Source organism: Amblyomma mixtum, chromosome 6, assembly GCF_055824585.1.
Source record: "Amblyomma mixtum isolate Tamu chromosome 6, ASM5582458v1, whole genome shotgun sequence".
Taxonomy (NCBI): Eukaryota; Metazoa; Arthropoda; class Arachnida; order Ixodida; family Ixodidae; genus Amblyomma; species Amblyomma mixtum.
Window position 1 is genome coordinate 91,232,375 of NC_143017.1, and position 20,125 is coordinate 91,252,499.

The window sequence follows — 20,125 nt, forward strand, 5'->3', positions numbered from 1 at the left end:
TTACTTTGATTAACTGCATCATTCATAAGATTTGATATTGCATAAATTCATTCTGACATCGATCACGCATTATATACATAATTGCAATTTTGGTACGAATATCATTTGCAGCACTAGTTCGCTACCCATGCATTATAACTGGTTGTTGAGCTTTTCTTTATTTCAGTATTTTCTCGTTCGCTCTTACAGGAGGTCCTGATGCAGCCATAAGCTATGTGACCCCCCTCCCCTCTTTGTATTTTCACTGAAGTAGCAACTTCGATACAAAAATTAACTTCTTTTTGTTTGATGATTTCACAAATCGCATAAAAAGACAGGCCTGTGAAAGTCAGCGTAGGGATTGTTGGACTTAACTCAGAAATGCAGCCACTTCATATAAAAATGAAGATATATAAAACACACACAAGAAAAGATCCCCGGTGGTGTTCATAGATTACATACCAACATAGCTCTATAGAGTATTCAAAAACAAGCAATAACGAAGACAAAAGATATGTACGACAAGTTAGCATACGATAACGGAGCTAATTCAGACAATATTGATTGCCATACATGCACGACGACAATAAAATTTAGTGCTTTAAGCTCTTGACGAACTATTCGAGCTTGGTCTTGGAATCAACGTAGCCGTAGTCGTCCTCTCTGGAGAGAGGTCGAAAACAGTAGTGATATATATCGCCCGGGTTCCTGTGGAAAAATGCGTAGAGTGGCGCGGACCAATAGATCGTAAGGATTTTCTTGCTGCACGACATGGGGCCCTCTCTTTCTTAAAATCACTTCTCTGAAAGTTACGTGAGGTTACTTTTGCACAAAAAGACGATATGTAGTGGTTTAACGTCCCAAATCGACTCAGGCTATGAGAGACGCCGTAGTGAAGGGCTCCGGAAATTTTGACCACCTGGGGTTCTTTAACGTGCACTGACATTTCGGAGAATTTCGCCTTCATAGAAATTCGACCGCCGCGGCCGGGATCGAACCCACGTCTTTGAGGTCAGCAGCCGAGCGCCATGACCAACAAGGTTCTTTGCACAAAAAGACGACGAAAGGAAGACATTCCGAGGAAGTCAAACAGGGATTCGTCCGTTCAGAACACACAGCTGTACGCAGTGTTTTGAAAATACCTTTTTGTAAACTATCAGTGCGTTTTTGAAGACGCGAAGAACAATTTCCAAGTAATACTAGCAATAATAATAACATTCAGTTTTCGTCGGTTAAATATTCACGGGGGAAGTTAAAAACAAGCGACTATCCACTTGACGTGGCACACACTCGACATTTCACAATACATTCTAGGAAATAAGCAAAATGATGCAGGCAATGAAAGGAAATCACATGAAATTATGCTGTACGAAATTTATGATAAATAATATGCTGTTACCACTAAAGAAAAAGCAGCAGGAAATTGAATCAGAAAATAACGAAGGACGTATGAGTAATTACCAAAATGAACAATAACGTTTCAGAGATGGGACTGTCATATCGGAGATGCTGATAACAGCAGCAATAAGCCAACTTAGTAGAACTGATCATCGGTAATTAAACCCTAGACGGCGGTAGTTTGTTCTCGAATGGGTCCCCGTAAGTAGAGTGCGATGGACGCGATACAAAAAAAAAAGCGACAAAACACAGCGCTGTTTTGTCATTTCTTCTGTACTTAAGGAATTCCGTTACCAACTCACCCAATACTTGCCTTCTTGAATCAGTATAATTCACTGCAGTTCATGGACGTGTGGACAGGGCGAGTCTGACAGACGCGTCACAGCTTACCGTTAGATCCCCTGTGTGCTCAGTTTTGCATAAGCCTAACAGCCCATACGCATACAGAGTGAGCATATAGTAACAACGTCGAGGTTTATTGCCATACCTTTGGTTGTGTGTCTCCTGCATACGTCACAGATAAGAAATACTTTTTCCGGAATACGAAGCTGCAAATATGGAGGTATAATCGAGCGGGAAGCGTCATGTTACGTTCCTTCTTCCTGTCTGATTTTCCCTGGCACTTCACTGTAAAAATAGCGGCTGTAACTTGGTGCTATTTGCTCTCTCTGTTTGCCTTCAAACAGCAGCGGTCATTTTCAAACCTGATTTCCTTAGCATCACTTACTGCAAGTGATTATAACTTACAGCAATTATCACTGACTTTCTTGCCATCTGGGTAACGACAACAAAAGTGAATAAACTCAGTACACTTCTTGCACATTAGCGCATTGTGTAAGTAATTGCTAATGTACAGTGTTACAATTGATGAATACTTTTTCTAAGTTAACAACTTCGAGCGAACGACTTCATGCACCTTTAGACTTTTACGGATGTATAAATCTGCCATTTTAAATGACGTTTGAATGCTCAAAACGCTCTCGTCAATCCGATACACGCTAGCATATCCAGTACGCCATCATGATTTATGGTCTTTCCCATTATGCCGCACCAGTTACCGCACCCAGTCATGATGCTATAACTTGCCAAAACGACTAATATTCTTGCAACACATCACATGATCATAGAAAAAATGTCTAAGTGAGAGCTAGCTGCAGTACTTTACCTTTTCGACGAAAACAGGGCTCTGGTTCTTGCCCTGCACTGAGGCTTCTTTTTTTGTGTTTCAATTTTATTGCGTATCTTTCTTTCAGTGGTCAGCTGTTTTGTAATTGAGCAACTGGCATGCATAGATGTAAAATGCAATTGCTATACGCTGCGTGTAAGCGTTAGGTTTTCATACCTTGCCTTCTGTGCCTTGAATAAGCCCATAAGTACTCACCATTGGTTGTCATGTTACCAACGAGCCGAAGGGGTTTCTCCAGCTGCGAATGGCGTCTTTTTTCCTAGCGAACCCCTCCCCCATATTTGTAAATCTGAGCGAGAGACAAAGCGATTTCTTTAATATCCCTCCCTGACAGAAATATTTTGCTTAAAAGAGATCCGTTGGTAATCACTGCTGTGGAAGCATTATTCAGTTCAAAAATGTGTTTTCCAGGTGAGATTCGCAGGTCCTGGTCGCTTTACGAAGTTGGATGAGGGGGCGGGTAGGGGGTACCTTGGCTGCCGAACATAGCCTATGAGGCCGCCAAGCGCATTGGATGGTGTGCAATATTTGGAGCTGCCCAGCTCTATTGTAAACAGGGTACATGCTAGAGGAGAAGACGGGCCTGACCAACTGAGTACTTTGCCTCAAGTGCATTAGGCTGGCTCGTTTACACCCGGCACTGTTCCGATGCTGTTCTCGGACAACATGTTTTTTGTGTTTATCTGCGCTCATTGTCTGCGCTGTCTACGCGTTCATCTGCACTGACATCCGGGTACGTGAGAGTCACCCCATGTCCCGCACGAGAGGCAGCAGCCAGTTAATGCGACATGGGGAACTACGACACCAATCAGTCCGCCCACGAATTCGTGGGGCCGGTCACTGGAGACTGAGGCCGGATGCAGGCTACGAATAGCTCCTGCTGAGGAGCACGTTCTTTGGTGCCGCCTTCGCAGAAGTCAGCCCAAGAAATCAGGCCGGGCGCTTCTCTTGAGGACATGAATAGAGTAGCGAAGAGCACGTCAACGAACTCAAGAGAGGTCGCACCAAATGATGGGTCCTCTTGTGTATTTCTAAGGGAGCCTTCTCTCCCGAAAACACCGGCAAGTATTGACTCATTTGCACGCTTAGCAAAAAAGAGTCCGCCCCGTATTTACCTTCTCGACTTCATTCAGACCTGGTTGGAAGGAGATCGCGAATAAAGCTCGGCAAACCTTTTCCACGAGCGGCGAGGTTTTCTCCTGCGTTGGCCCGGACTGCGGAGTACACTAAGAAGGGCACCTCGATTGATTTTCATTCGTATTTTGCTCGCGAAGCAGCAGAGATTGCATACAGTTGGAAATGGGTAACCTTTCCATGTCAATACGCCTCCTCTCTGAAGTGTTAAAAACCAACACCATTGCTGCTTGCACGATGCTAGCGTCAGGTGCACACAGTAGTCCGGCCAGGAATACATGGCGATGCCCAGAGAGTGCTTACTGAAAGGTTTATAGATCTTTTTTTCCATAAGGTCTCCCTGGACGTCACCGTATTGTTCGCTGAGTGTTGTATGCACGTGACGCGAGCATGGAGGAAGCCGCAACGGAACCGGTTTGCAATAGTCCAGATAGGAAGCGTTTCTGCAGCTCCCTCGCAATGAGGAACTGTTCGTAGTCGGATACAACTCAACAACGCGGTGGCCAATGACCTGCAGAGAGGTCCGGACCGTCGTGTGAATCGGCCTTAAAGAGCTCCTATGAGAAGCGAACACAACTAAACGAAGCAATGAACAACGACTTTCAATAGAGATCCGACTTCAACCAACGGCGTCGCGTTATTGTCGTGGCGTCGAGGTCGACCGCCTTGTACCGGCTAGCTACTCTCAATGCCACGTTGCCCGCGACGCCACCACATAGGCCGATTCCCACGACGGTCCGTTCGTCCGCGGCCCGCGCATTACGTGTTCATACGCCACTAAAAACTGTCCTGCGATCTGATGACGTCAAACAGATGCGACGTACCAAAAGAGCAGACGACGCGCTGCGTGTGCCATAGTTGCCAGGTGTTTGGCAATGCTAGTCGAATTGGTTTTTCCTTCCGGCCCATGACTGTGCGATTGAACGAAAGAAAAACTTTACTGAACTGCAGAGGATGTCCTGCGGAGTGGGTGTGGCCCTTCGTCCAATCCTTCAATGGTCTGGGTCTTCAATGCCTGAGCTTCATTGCTTGACCAGCCTGCGGGTCGACAGCGCGCTTCTCAATGTGGTGACGTATGATCCCGTGATGCATGGGCCGCGGGCGAACGGACCGTCGTGTGAATCGACCTTTAGTTGTATCAGCAGCGGCGTCAGTGTAGGAGTCTTATATTAACAAATATTCACATTACTCACTCTGTCTCTCTATGCAGTATTCGGATTAAAAGATGATTTCCTTTTTCTTACAGCCATACTCGCCACGAAGGGACCAAAGTGCCAAGAGTCTGCGGCCATCATTGCAAAAAGAAACAGAAAAAGCGCTTCGCTTCTTCCAGATTTAAGGAATTATGATGCAAGTTGGAATACACTTCTGGTGGTCTGCTGAGAGCCCAGTTTTTGGCGTTTATTTCTCTTCACATGCGACACCTGTGAACGCTTAAAGTCACTGGAACTATGAAAGTACCGCAGCTGTTTTCTCTTCGCCGCCGCGCCGCCTATTGGCCAGTTGCGATCACGTGATTAGGCGCCTCTCGCTCTATGAGCCGACGGGGCGCAGTGCTTCCGAGGTGGTTGGACGGCGTGTTTTACGAAGGAGCACGTTAAGTATCGCGTCTGCGTGCGTGTGTGTCTGTCTGTGTGCGCGCCGTGTCTGTGCCTCTATCTGAGCGTATGTCTGCGTGCGTGTGCGTGTCTCTGTGCGCGCGCGTGTGTGTCTGTACGCGCGCCTGTCTCTGTGTGCGCGCATGTGTGCTGCGCGCGCGCGAGTCTGTGTGCGTGTCTCTGTCAGTGCGTGTGAGAGCGGGCGTATCTGTGTGCGTGCGTGCGTCTTTGTATGCGTGTCTCTGTCAGTGCGTGTGTCTGCGTGCGTATCTGTGTGCACCGCGTGTGTCTTTGTGCGTGCGTGTGCGTGTCTCTGTGCGCCGAGTGTTTGTGTGAGTGTGACAGCTATGAATGTCTTCGGAGACGTTGCTTTACGAGATTTTTTTTTTCCCTGCTGGTCATCGATATTGGCTAATGAGGCTTAAATAAAAAATAATAAATGGCAGAGTTTAACGTCCCGAAGTGACACGTTAGCTATGAAAGGTGCCGAAGTGGAGCGCAGTGGTAGAATTTATGCCACCTGGAGTTATTTAACGCGCACTTACATCGCACTGCGCACGGGAGTTTTTGTATTTCGCCTCCATCGAAATACAGCCACAGCGCGTCCGCGTGCTATCTGGCTATCTTGCGTTGGCAAGAGCATTGGCCCTCTCGTCGACCTAGGGGTCGCCCAACTACCTCCCACAAGCCACCGACCGGCGACTGACCACATGGAGGGAAGAACAGGTGACAGGAAACAGTAAGCGTAAAGGGAACGTTTTATACGCATCAGACTTCCAAGTGAACCGATTTAGTAAACGTTTTGCTATATCCCGTTGGTATGTACGCAGCCTGCCGGCTTTAAAGTTTTCCGAGTCCCGAAAACATGCATTTGTGAACCTCTCACGGAAGCGATAGGACAAGCCTGCTTATTGCGTTGTTAGCTCACATCCGTGGGCTAAAGAATACGAGAGGCTGCGCATCTGTCGTGCGACGCTTTCAAGGCTTTCGTAAACCCTCATCTCCTCTAAGCTCTCAATCATGAATACTTTCATGGATTAATTTTTGCGGAAAACCGATGAACAAGGCGGCCGCAAGGGAGTCTTTCTTCGCCTAGCAGACGACGCGCTCGCCGCGCTGGACCATTCCTGGCAACAACACCCTAATGTTGCCCGCGCGCCGCCCGCTGGTTGCGGTACATAGAGTTCCAGTGACTTTATGAATGCTTTGCTTATGACGCCATCTACACGTTAGCTCTTCACTAAAATTCACACTACGTTTCCAAGCGGAGAAAGTTAGATACGGAATCGTACTTAATGTTGAGTACCTGCTGGCCTCGTACCTGCTAGCCTTAATGGTGTGTACCTGCAGGCTATGTGAATAGCCTGCTAGCCTCGTTGCGGAAAAAAAATTGTAGACTTGTATTCATGAAATTCATTGCAGGAAAGGGCGTATAGTGCATTAGCTGACGTTCTCATGTTTCTCCACTCTCGACCCCGTGTGCCATATAAACACGTTATCTTGCCAACCCAAGACGGCGCCCAAGCTTCCGACCGAAAAGGCATCGCCACTTGCTTCGCTGAAAAAACAAACGAGACAGCCACACCATGGCAAATTTGAATTCCTCCGTCGGTGACTTCTTTTTTATTACTTCAAAAACCCGAGCCGTAAGTGCCGTCGTCCGCCTCCGGCATTGCTCTGTCTGTGCGAGGCAGCAGCAGAGATGACCAATGTGCCATCGAAGCGCGGCGGTGTCGAGAGATCCGGAAGATTGGGAGAAGACGCGTCCTCATCAAACCAGCATCCTGTTGCGGAGGAGCTGGACGAGCGCCTTCTCGAGCAGGGCAACCCTGTCGAACCTGACTGGGGGCGGGAAGGGCCCCCCTGCGGCAGCCGCTTCTTCATCGGCCGACTTTCGCAGCATCTGCATCACGTCCGGCGTCATCGCGGGTCCGCCACTGCCATTTCCGTCGTCCGAACGCTTTCCGTGGCCTGCGGGAGCGCCGGGACAAACCGCGACATTAAAGTGGACAAGAGAGTGCTCAAACTTGCTGCCCTTACACTAAAACTTAAGTACAGCCCTGGCGGAAGACAAACTAAAAGGCTAGCATGGCTCTTGAAGCCGTTCCCTATGTTCCTAGTTTGGCGCCTCCTCTTTTTCCCTCTGGGGCCCCACAGTTTCCCTATGTGCCTAGTTAGGCGCCTCCTCTTTTTCCCTCTGGGGCCCCACAGTGTCGGCCTCACGTGAGTGCCAAGCACGGGCCTCCTCTTCGTTGACCCGACTTTCTCCCTTTTATTTTGTGCGACTAGGCTTAAAAATCGTGACGTCACTTTTCCTCCCGGGTTTCTTTTACTCCATGCCCCGCGCGTCCGGGGCGGGACATTACTCCTTGGACACGGCCGGAACCTCACTGCATCATATTATGTCGTAATGCAATGAAAGCGTCATGAGACACCTTCACTCTCTCCATTTTTTTATTGGTGAAATGGCAGCCGATAGACACGATTCTCCAGCCGACCTATACAGCTTTCCGGACATCAAAGTTTTCGTTCTCTCCAGGTATATATGCATAGAAGAGAAATGCTTGTTGAGCTGGCTAGTCATCGCATAGAATCCTTCCCTTAACTCTGGCCTTTTGCGTCATGCTGTCTGCGTTGACTGGACGACAAGAGAAATCACGTTGGCCGGCTACAAACCAAATCTATAAGTACGAACGGACGCTGTACAAACCCGGCCACTAATTAAATTAACGACTTCTATGGCCGCATCACGTGGGCAAAGTAATCAGGTGCCTCCACAGATTTTCATTCATGGAAGGGGATGCTCGGCCAGAAGCTTATACGAATGGTGATACAGAATTTTGGGGCACCAAACAGAATGGTCGGCCTTAATACAACGTTCATCTAAAATGTACGGTGAACCAGCTGGTACCAGTATAACTAGAGGCCTGTCCTGCCGATAGCCATAGTAAGAACCTCAGCTATACCGTATACGGCATATCACACAGGTGCCGTTTCATCTTGCTCCTGACTATAAATACGAACTGATGCTTGCACTGCTGCTATAACTCGTGTTTTTGTTGCTATAAACACAGATGTTGCTCCATAGGCCGATTCTGACAGAGCGTTGTGAAATACTGCAATGAAGGTTCTGATTTTTCCTGGAGTGATAAACCTCGTCTTGGGTATTTGTACCACTTGTTCCCTGTTCTTTGTGCTCCGGAGGCAGTTTAAGAGCGCTTGTTGGCTCTGGCCCCTAGCCAAGTATTGAGTCCTGGCTGCATGCGGAGAGTTGCAGCTGCGACCCGTAACTTTGTCATGTTTTTGTCCTTCTATGTGCCTCAAGCGATATGTCTCGCTCAGATCTCTCTCAATTCCGCTGACAATGTTTCATTTTACAAAGGTTGTTCGTAATTGTTTATAAGCATTTAATCGCCATCTAAAGCAACTAGCGGGCGAATCTTGGAGTTCTGCGTCTTTAAACCTCATTTTGTTCTTTTTTTTTTCACACGTAGTTTTAAGAGAGAAAAAATGACGGTAGCAGCGAAAATGAAGATGCCAATTTTTACTTGCTCAAATTTTTCAGTGATATGTACAAGTCGCTTGTCCTATAAAAATATTCCCCATGTAAAATGCAACCCCTTCTACGGTGTGTTACCGATCTCTGCGCGCCAGCTCAGCACAGGCTTTGAAGAGTGCCTCTATCTCTCTATAGCTCTTTTTTTCTCCCTTTCCCAGGCACTTTAAAGAATTGAATGTGAAGCCACTTTGAATGAGCATGTGACTCGCCTGTTTCTAAAGGGCTGCCGCTGGTCATGCCCGTCTCAACAAAGCCTAAGTTGTTGAATTGACGGGCATAGGAAAATGAAGCTTTTATTGGCAGCATTGACAGCGTTGCCACTTTTAAAAACACACTTGCTATTAGGCTACCCTGACAAAGAAAATGAAAACGTGCGGATTTGCCGTTCCCAGTTTCCGAAAAGGGAATAAATTTCCTGATAGTTTAGCAAATAACTTACTAAAGTGAACAGCTAGTCACGGCGTGTTCTGAAAATAGTGAACTTGCAGAACAGCCTTCGAAGAACTCAATATATTGTGTTGTTGTTAGCAATATCATCAAGCTCTGTCCTGCCAGTCGCTGTTTTTATCAGGCTAAACTCACATTGCTAGGATTCTGCGAGAGCAGCTTTTCATGTTTTTTTTTAATCGCCCAAACTGGTCCGCCAGTATGGGCGCGGCATTCGCGTCCAGTACATACAACAGCGTAGGTTATCAACCTCGAAATTAGGTCAACTCCTTTGTTTCTTCTTTTCCACCGATCGACCGACCGATGGGATGAACTGGTTCCTCAGCAAACTCCCAGCCCTATCGCCGACCCAGCCCAGCCCGAAGCGCACTCCTAATCTTGCTTTTGTCGTCACCCATGAACGCACTATTTATGTCGTCCACTGTAAGTGAGCAAAAGGACAAGCACGGTTCTCACCTCCTAGGCATGAGTGGCCGTACAGCTTGCAGCTGTCTGTGGAGAGGGAAGGGATAGAATGAAGAGAAAGAAAAACTTCGTTAGAATGCACCAGGCACAGGCGCGATATGACGTTCGAGCTCCATGCAGTCGCTGCAAATTAACGGTTTACGTCAATGCGTCAGCAGTCCGAGATGCAGCGCACGGCAGAGGAATCGATGTGTCCACGCCTAATTCTTTCCTCATGTCGGTCAAGAACTGAGGTGACGTAAAAAGTTATGCCCCCTCCCCAGCTGCCTTGACGCCCCTATTTCTCTGTCCCTCTTTCACTCGCTCGGGCGATTTAAATTTTGAACGGAATTTCGCAGCAACGCAGTTTGAAACAAACGAAAGGATACCTTTCATCTGCAAGTAGTAATTGAACGGTTGCATGAGCCGTCCGGTGACTTGATGCATCTTAAATTTTAAAGTTCGACTTGTACAGCTGATTTCATTTCGGCGCAAACTTATAACGAATCGAGAATAAAGAAAAAAGACCTACAATTGCAGCGTCTTCTTCACTAGCTTACCAGACAACGTGCAAGAAGCTTGACTTCCCTCTTCTTGCAGTAATAATAAAGCAATACCATCATTACCTAGTTTAGAATGTCAGGACATGAAAATCAGCAGAAGTTTGACTGAATGCGAAGTTTAGCCTCTGCAGACATGCCTGGGTTCCGGGCCGAAGTGGTAACCTATAAAATTGACGGGTCCATCGGGTGTAATCCCGACGGCGAACTAGAGCCCAAGGACATCGAGGACGTACCGGGATTAAAAATCATACTCCCGTTCATGGTCCGTGTTTCCTTCGCTTTAGCAATGAAGTCTAATTATCTCGCCCAGCTTTTCATCCTGTATACAAATGAACACTTCCAATGAGCTGGCCAGTGATTAGACTTCAGTTTTAACATATATGCATAATATTTAAGGATTTCGGGCATAATATTTCATTCAACACGCATTTCGTCATGCGTGGGACAAATTGCGTCGCAGTACTTTTTTATTACTTACATGTCGAGCTCACGACCGGCTTCATAGAGTTTTCTACATTGAGTTAATGGCTTCATAAAAATAGTTAGCATTTCACAAGGTGAACATGAGCTAGGCGCGCCAGAAATAAACGGATGGCGGGTCCGTGATCCGACTGTGCGCTGATCTCCTCAGTACTGGGTATTATTGGGAATTAGTTACGCTGGTGCAAAAATGTGGCACTGGAAATCTCACACTTAACAAAAAGAGTGCATACCGCCGAAACTCTACGAAGTCTCACGTCCACGCTTTTTTCGTTTTATAAGAACCTTCTAGAGCCGCATTCCGCTTGCTTCTGACGCGACTTGTAAATTACCAGTTGGTCACAAACGAACAATACCATGATACGCAGGCCAATGTGCTTTGGCCGGGAACACTGAGTGCACTCATAAAAACAGGCGTTCCAAATGCATCCGTGAGCATGCATAAAAGAATGTGCAGGTAATAGCAAACAGGCCGCCCAACATGCCTTTCACTAAATCATGCGCGCGACTGACGCCGAGCAGTCACTGATTACTGAGGTACCACACAGCGAACAGGTGGCAACCTAAGCATCCAGAGACCTGGAAGCGTATAGAGTTCTACACGACGGTCGAGAAACTTAACGCGTGAGACTCGCAATCATAGGACTCTTGACGCTGTTAGAATCTACATAAACAACTCCGTAGCGATTTAGTCCTTCAGCGAGAAACCAGCACGCACTGCAGCTAGGGACCTTCTTGGAATGCAGCGTAGACGTCAATGTTTAACATCAAATGCTGCGGGAGTGCATTTGGTTTTAGCACTGCGCCACAGACTTGGCGGGCTGTTTTGGTGAACACTTTAAGAAGTTGTTAGTTATTTACATTGAAACCAAAACTTTTTCGTAAGGAGCATATACAAACACCAGGACTGGCCACACAGTGGAGCACAGCTCTACATTCTGTAACAAAAAATCCCACTCCGCTAGATTCAGGAAATATAGATATTATTTATAGTTACAAAATCTGTCTGAATGAAAATGGCAAAGGATAGTATTGCCAATCTCACTTTTTGAGAAATATTGGTTGCTGCATTCTCTAGTTGACATACAAAAGCACCCTTTTTGCGACGTTAATAGGGTTAAATTTGCGTGAAACAAAAAAAAATCATTGATAGGTGGAGCACACTCTAAAAAAAAAGCGGCGAGTTTGCTATGTACATATCAGAAGAAAGCCAATTCTCTCACAAGTTACGAGGACCACTGTAGGAGAAAGAACTTGCCGTTGAAGCCCAGCGGATCTAGTAAACAGGTTGTTAAAAAGCCAATAGCACGAATTTCTCATAATTCACTTTAGGGGCTGGGCACATGTACGAATGAGCACGTGTTTTGACAATCAAATACACAGTAACGAAGAAACACTGAACTTTGCAGCAGATTATATCACACAAAGTAAATCTCCATTGTTAGTAGCCGACTGGACTCCGTTTCGATCTCGGGGAAAATGCAGTTATTACCTAGGAGAAAAGCGATAAGTGGTCATCCATTTTTCCAAATATCCCATGTTGTGACATCTCAAGAGTGATGGATGGGCAACTTTTTATGAATAGTTCCGATCTTATTTTATGCATCTAGCGAATGAACGACGATTGCACTTGATCAGTAAAAATCCGGCGACATGAAAGCATGCTCTCACGCACTAGACTCTGTCGAAGATAGAATTGCGCGCATCACCGAAATCTACGTCGCGTTACGCCGCGGAGCTCCTGGACAGCTCGGGACATTCGTTCCGAAGGTCCGTAAAGCGAGGAGCCCATTCTACCCCTGAAGTGACGACACGACGTCAAAATATTTGATACATTAGCCGCCAGCGCCATCACTAGTGCATTCAGTTAACTCTTTAACTTATAACAAAGGCAATCGCATTCAAGGACAAACTGAAGAGGGGAGCGTCGTTGACACCAAGGTTTGTACTGGTGCAGGTCGTAAGCAAGATGCAGTGTGCTCGCACACCGAACGTACACTTAGAGAGAGGTATTAACGCTGTCCCTTACACTCACCAGTCGAAGCCTGCGCCGAGGACGCGTCTTGTCCTTTGGCTGGAGGAACGGGCACAGACACGCGAGCCATGCTTAGCCCACCGCGGGAGCGTTTAAGCACGCGCTGCGCTGTGGTCGACAGCGCAGTAGCAGCAGCAGCAGCAGAAGCAGAAGCAGCATTTCGAGGAAAGAAATGGCAGTAATATACGATCGCTGCAGTGTGCGAACCGCAGATACTTTTCCAACAGGAAGCAGGTCGCTTAAGCCTCAACGCGTTCACCGCAGAAAATTTCAAAGAGACAGCTTCCATACGACAAACTTGTTCTTTCTCACCTATTGTTTGACCCAATCGTTGTCACTGTTTTCTTTTTGCCAAATGTCTGCTACAGAACCATTCTGTTGCGCAAAGACTAAGTAGCACTGTATGAGCTGCAGAGCTGGCAGCATCCGATCAGGTTTTTTTTTTTCTAATTTGATCAGGCGCAGGATCAGATCTTCATGATCAGGGCACCGTGAATGCGCACTAACTCAGAAGGACCTATAGTGTGCGAACTACTTGGTCAACTACACACGCGCCAACTACACACGCGCCCTCTGGCGCCAGTTCCGCCTCCTACAACACTGCCACAACCGTCTTTCTGTATACGGCCGCCCAGAGTTGACATACTTACTGTTCCGGCGCAGAAGCGTGATGATTTTCTTGTCCCGCACTCCTTCTTCGACGGAGTCACCACCTGCGAAGCACCGGAGAGTCACGTTTCCGATTCATCCGGGACGAGTGGACTGCGCAGCACTCGTGAGGGCTGCCGCTCCAGACCCGTCCAATTACGCGGCCGCGAGCACACAGCTGCGTTACTTGTTTCCCGGCCGTGTAATTGGAAAGGCTTGTTCCAGGCAAAACACAAAATAGCCCGCTTGTACTGGGACTTCGCGAGCACGTCGAGAAATGTCACGTGATAGAAATTTACAAGACCGCTCTACGCCGGGCACCATAACGCGAATGCAACCGCTCAACGTAAAGGAAGCGCTGATCATTATTATTTCATTATTCACTACTCTTGTTTAGCAATTCCGATCCACTTTGTTTCACTTCCTGAAAATTGCTCGACTTCTCCTGTGCATGTTCACTCAGTGTTTCTCGCACGTCTCCGACTTCATGGCAGTCTCGGGTTTTATAAAAGCTTTTGATTCGATTATTAATGCGTTAACATTAGAAGTGTCTGTGCAAGCGGGTATGGCGAACACCGTTACACGTGACCACCTCGGATATAACGGACTTTCGCGTGATGACCTCGGATATAACGAACCCAAGTATATCTCCACTAAAAAAAGAGCAATCAGTGTAGGTGGAGTCGAAATCAGCGATGCGCTCAGTTGTAAAATGCTAATAAAGGCATATAAACAGAGCGTGCCAACGCATTGTACCGATCCACCGAGGGTCACCTACGAGTTTTAATGGGAAATAATCGTACAGCTCATCGGCACCCAAACTCGGCGTAGGCGTTGACCAGCAGAAGTGGTCCCAAAAATCCCAGATGCATCACCGTGGTATCAAAGAAAGATAAAATTTCTTCCGTAGATGCGGGGAATTGCACCAAACTCGTGCATTGAGAGACATCAGTGCGTCTGTCGTCACGTGCTGTCGGTGTAATCTCTGGTCTGACAAACGATCAAAGTACGAATGTCCCCGGTGCAAGTAGGCGGCGTAACTGTTATCCTCACAGGCCAATCGACGCGGCCTATGGAGGGCAGGTGGGCGTATCGATCACGAGTGCAGATACTGCGATTGCAGTCCACTCCATGCCCTGTGTGCACGCCCCTGCATGACCTCGAGCCGAACATCCTTATGATGTCACGAGTGCTCTTATGTGCGAGCGACGGCGATATTTCGTCTCCTGTGGAAATCCCTTTGTTCTAGCAAAGCAACCATCGCAATAAACTATTTCTGGGGAACGAAAATGTACTTTAGCGACGTGACTCAACGCTGTCCAGCGCAATGAACGATATATTCAAGTTACAACCCCGATTTCTGGCGGCTGTGGTTCGTGGAACCGGATGTCTGCGCGCAACCTCCAAATAAGTGTGTGCAGAGAGAATGAGGAAGTTATTCTGACGTTGTTTACACTTTATCCTTATCCGAGTATGTTCACTACAAGAGCTCAGTGCGCGTGGCGTTGAACCATGCGTGTTGTTATGAACGCATCGACGAAACCAAGAGAGCCACCGGAGGATGACAGTGATGTGAAGTGCGTCTTGAGTCACGCTAATAATTTAAAATAGCGCAAAGCATTACATGAACACACAAACAGAGACACACAAACAAACACAGTGGTTAGCAGGTAATTATTAAATATAATGGTAAATACTAAAAAAGGAAGAACATAACATTTATTACACAACGTTTCCGCTGCAAGGAGAGACTTTGGTATGGTCCTCCATGTCCTCTTCCAGGTTGGTTCTCAATGTCGTTTGATAAGCTGCGTTAGTTTTCCTGTCTTTTTTTTTTCATTTTTAACGATATACATATACGCGTATATCTTCAGACTAGTCCCTAGGCGAAACATCAGTAAACCCTCGTTATGTTTTTAAGCGTGTGTCAGTCTACTTTAAAAGTATATAACGTATTGTTCATAGTGTCTTCCTTTCCACATATATATAGCATGAACGTAGACCAACGTTTGAAACCCTTGAAACAATTTATTGACGTTCCGACCATGGAACCGCCTTCGTCAGATTCTGACGAAGGCCGTTCCATGGTCGAAACGTCAATAAATTGTTTCAAGCGTTTCAAACGTTGGTCCACGTTCATGCTACCACATACCGTGCCAAGATATCTCTTTTCGCTGTGTATATATATATATATATATATATATATATGTGATTGATCAATATAAGATAAAGTCACCAGAAATTGAAAAAAAAATAGGACTTTATTCACGACGTTTCGGCTGGAGGACCAGCCGAAGCGTCATGAATAAAACCCTGTTATTTTTTTCAATTTCTGGTGACTTTATCTTATATATATATATATATATATATATATATATATATATATATATATATATATATATATATATAGCAGCGGGCAGCTCAGCAACCGGAATTTTTCGCTACAGTGGTCTATAGAGTAGGCGTGAATCTTGATTACGCAGAACTGCGCTGCAGGTGAGCCGCCATTCGCTGTTCGGTAAGTGCGCTGAACACTTGCAAGCAGTGCGAACCACTCCAAATGTGCTGCTCTCAAAGGAGTTCCGCCTTACTTGGCAACTCGTTCCGATTTCAATGCCATGACGTCAACCTTACCTTACACTTCACTTGGCGAGGTTTGCCTATAGCTCTTGCAAGAGAGAGAACCACAGTATGTTTTTATCAAAGTGCACAGAGCCCGCCTTGCTTTTTCGTGGGAAGGTGAGTACGAATGGCTTGTGTTCATACGCGGAAAAGCCGGGGAAACGACGTTCTCTTTCAGTAACGTTACGATAGATAACACTGGAGTCTTCTCCGGAGGTGAAATAAGTGCAATCGGTGTACATTGCCTTGGCGCGTCAAAGGTTATCCCTACTTTCAATTGACTTTGCTTTTTTTCGGGGAAGAAAGCAAGGCTGATACGTTTCCTTGGGTAAGTGTTCCGCATGAAATTGTGCTTAGATGTAGCAATAGGTTTTCCTGGATATCCGTTTACCACCGTTTCGGAATAACCAACAGCTGATACACTTCCCAGCAAGCGGCTCTTGCACATCTAATTGTGCTTAAACATACAATGGGAACGCAGCTTTCGAGTGGCCTAACGGTTGCACTGTGTGCTTCATAGGGGAAATGCAGGTGTGGGACGGGTCAGTTTTCCATCTTCGTGCGCATCGTACGCTAAAAATGCGTTGCGCGCTGATACCGTCGTTTGCACCACGCCGCTTGCCGAGGCAATAGTTAGGGCGTCGAGAAGGGGCTTGGTAAGGCCAGCAGGCAACCTTTAGCGTAGAGTGCGCAGAAACCAAAGGCGACTGCTCAGCGACTACCAAGAGCACTCCCCCCCTTCGTCCCCCGTCTCCCGTCCCCCCTCTTCTTCATCCATTCCGCCAGAAATAAGACGACGGGAGCGTCGAGAGAGGGCGATATCGCGCGCGTTTTCTCGATAAGGCGTTAAGGCGAGGAGAAACTACCCTTCTCGGAAAACGTTTAGCAATATATGCGCTCTACGTCAGTTTGACCGCACACCTATGTCAAACGTTTTGCGCAACCCCTGTCGGGCCGGCGCTTACTAATATTCTCCTACAGAGTGTCGGCTCTGTGAAGTGGTCGTCGACTGTTGGCCGACTTCCCACCACTGTGTCAGTGACCGTGCCGCACGTACGCGTGTACTTAATCCCTCAAGGGCACAGTGTAGGGACACAATGGCGACTAGTGAGAGCAGGGCTGTTCGCTCTAAGAACGCCGAAGTGCCGGGTGCGAATCCTGCGAATGCACTGAAACAAGTAAACGTCTGCTCGTGGTGACTTGAGGTAATGTAAACAAATAAAGGAAATCCAATTTCACTGAAGGACAATCCTTGATCCCCTTTCTCACAACCAGGCCTTTATGACAGCAACACTTAGTACTTTTCACTCAATTTGAAGTAATCGTGGCGAGCAAAACCGTCCGACTATGTGCCAAATATTTGTTTATTCTCTCGCTCAGGTAAGGCTCGCATTACAAGGATATCACATGGACCCGCAGGATGGGGGGAGGGGGGGGGGGGGGGGGGAAGCATAAGTTACAGGAAAACTAAAAGAATGTAGAAACATAAATGGATGCAAGCTGAAGAAATAAATTGTATAACTTCATTATTGTATATAAACAGAAGAGAAGAAATACTGAAGAGCACACAAATGAAACAAGGCAAAAACGAAGCAGCAAATAAAAATAGTAAAACACAAACAACATACAGAGGTCGAAACGAAACATCAACGCAGGATGCAAGTAAAATAATTGTTCATCAGGTAATGAAAGACGCTGCAACTGTCTCACTTCTTGGTGGACATGTCAGCCACGTCGTGAGGGAAGGCAGTGAGGTGGGAGTGAAAGAAGGAAGAGGATAAGATGTCCCGTAGTAGGAGCTGCAGAATTACCTCGACTAACTGGGGATTTTTAACGTCCACTGACAATGCACAGTACAAGGGCGCATTTTTCATTTCGCCTACAACGAAACGCGACCGCCGTGGACAGGTTCGAACCCGGGTCAAAAGGCGAAAATAAAAATACGGCATGACAAGCAATGAGAACTCACATATAAGCAAAAGAGGGTGGCACTAACTATATAGCACGTTACGAAACCAAGCATAATGCATAATATAAAGAAAATAACACAAAAATATAGTTGCTTGGTTGGTTGGTTGGTTGGTTGGTTTATGAGATTTAACTTCCCAAAGCGACTGAGGCTATGAGAGACGCCGTAATGAAGGCCTCCGGAAATTTCGACCACTTGGGGTTCTTTTTAACGTGCACTGGCACCGCACAGTACACGGGCCTCTAGAATATTCGACCGCCGCGGCCGGGATCGAACCCGAGTCTTTCGGGCTAGCAGCCGAGCACCATAATCACTGAGCCATCGCGGCGGCTACAAAAAAAAAAAGAATATAGTTGCATAAATTTGCATACCCAATAGCAATTGCATAGAGGAAAACAGAACAAAAGAGCGCAAAAAACGCACACTTACACCCAAGGGCACGCTTTTAGGAAGGCTGACTAGCTGGGAACCACTTTCCTAAGGTTTGCACTTTGAATGCTTCTTTCTTGAGCTGTTTTTTTTTTCTTACACATCACTGATGTAATTTAGAGAAGACATGGCGCTAGCTCTAAACCTTAACAGGGGCGGAAAGAGAGTAGAGAACACAAGCCCTTCGTCTATGTGGCTTAGCGCTAGTAGTATGTCTTCTCGCTCTAAACACGAACTTGCCGAACTTTCTGCCTTTAAGGCTGCAGTTTATTCTGCACGTGCGCTCAGATCAATGTGCAATGCACTAACGTTTGCAAGGCCTGAGAGAAATTCACAGCGAAGAGCGAACAAAAAAACACCCGAAGCAGGCTGGGATTTGTTAATTTGCCATATATTAAGCGATTTGGTTACATTTACTATGGTCATAACTTAAGTAACGTAAACAGTGCGAGTTGCGAAACGCACGCTGCAGTTCTTTGTGCCAGCCTGTGCACATTACGTTTCTACTCTCCTTTATTTCTCCGCCCCCCCCCCCCCCCCCCCCCACACGCCTCTTGTTTCTAACTGCCAATGTACCCTAGTAAACCGAGTACCCTCCCTGCTTTTATTTGTCTTATTCTTTGTCAACTCCACTAGTGGGAAAGGTGAGAGGGCTATAGGATGCAGCGGCTTAAATATTATAGGCAAGCCAGGAAAAAGTACGCTTCGCCTTCAACCAACCAACCAATCACACGAGGAAGAAACGTGTGGAGAGACGAATCCAGACTCAATTCCTACATCTCGTGCAAACTCGTCAGCATTTTTCATCCTACTTCCTAAGCAGAATGTAGCCAATACCTCCGTACGGAAGTGTTTCTAATCCCTACGTAGTGGTGTGTCCAGTACCGCGGGCACCCCCAACCCCCAACCCTCGTTCCCTCTCCTATGGTCCTACCCCATCCTCTTGGAGGAGGCCCTGCGAACCATGGACCTCGAGAGCCAGATCACCCTGGTTTCTACGGACCCGGTCCGAGGCTGCCTCCAGGAAGGCTGCTGGGCCAGGAGGCCACCCTACACAGGACATTTTTGTTTACATTTTTGCTTACTATGAAAGTTATTCTCTTTCTCTCCTGCTTATTCAGGACGAACAATTAGCGCTGCGCGCGTCATGACGTTATGAAGTGTCAATCAACAACAAAAAAAGAAGTAAATATGGCAGGAGATTTTTTTCCCCGCTTGACTACCCAGTCCCAGATGCCGCGGTACTGAATAAAACCTCACTGAACGTTTCATGTATTACTAATGCGATAGCACAAGCAGCCTGATCGGGAAAGAAATGTGTCGTCGGTCGTAAAACTCGCCCATTGGCTGGAGGGAAGTGACGTCAGCAGGCTGTTGTGATCAGACGTCCAGCCAGCGGTGTAAGACGAGTCAGGCAGGCGCCATCGGGCTACCTTGACCAAAGGCGCTGCTGTTCAGAGAAGACGCAAGAAACGCTGGCGGGGTGCGGCTACTGGCGACGGCGTCGTCGTGAACAAAGGCCTCCCTCCGTGGTCTGCCCACCTCATCGCTATGCGGTGAAGTCATCGGCACCGATCGCCAAGAACACCAAGATTGATGGCAGCGGTGGGATTTGAGTTTTGCCAGGTGGTACA

General features: G+C 47.0%; 1 protein-coding gene across 3 annotated transcripts in view; it reads right to left on the reverse strand.

Moving 5' to 3' along the window:
- Positions 1-6,895: 6,895 nt before the first annotated feature.
- The window catches only part of CCHa2 (neuropeptide CCHamide-2), a 32,370-nt gene continuing 19,140 nt past the window's right edge, over positions 6,896-20,125 (reverse strand). The window contains exons 2-5 of one of the 3 annotated variants that reach the window (XM_089550524.1): positions 13,474-13,536; positions 12,824-12,862; positions 9,758-9,793; positions 6,896-7,266 (exon numbers count right to left, since the gene is read on the reverse strand). In XM_089550524.1, coding sequence (XP_089406650.1) covers positions 7,067-7,266; positions 9,758-9,793; positions 12,824-12,862; positions 13,474-13,536 — 338 coding nt within the window. In that variant the 3' untranslated portion in view covers positions 6,896-7,066. Of the gene's footprint in view, positions 7,267-9,757; positions 9,794-12,817; positions 12,863-13,473; positions 13,537-20,125 lie in introns of all 3 variants that reach the window. The other 2 variants (XM_089550523.1, XM_089550526.1) reach the window with 2 other exon arrangements.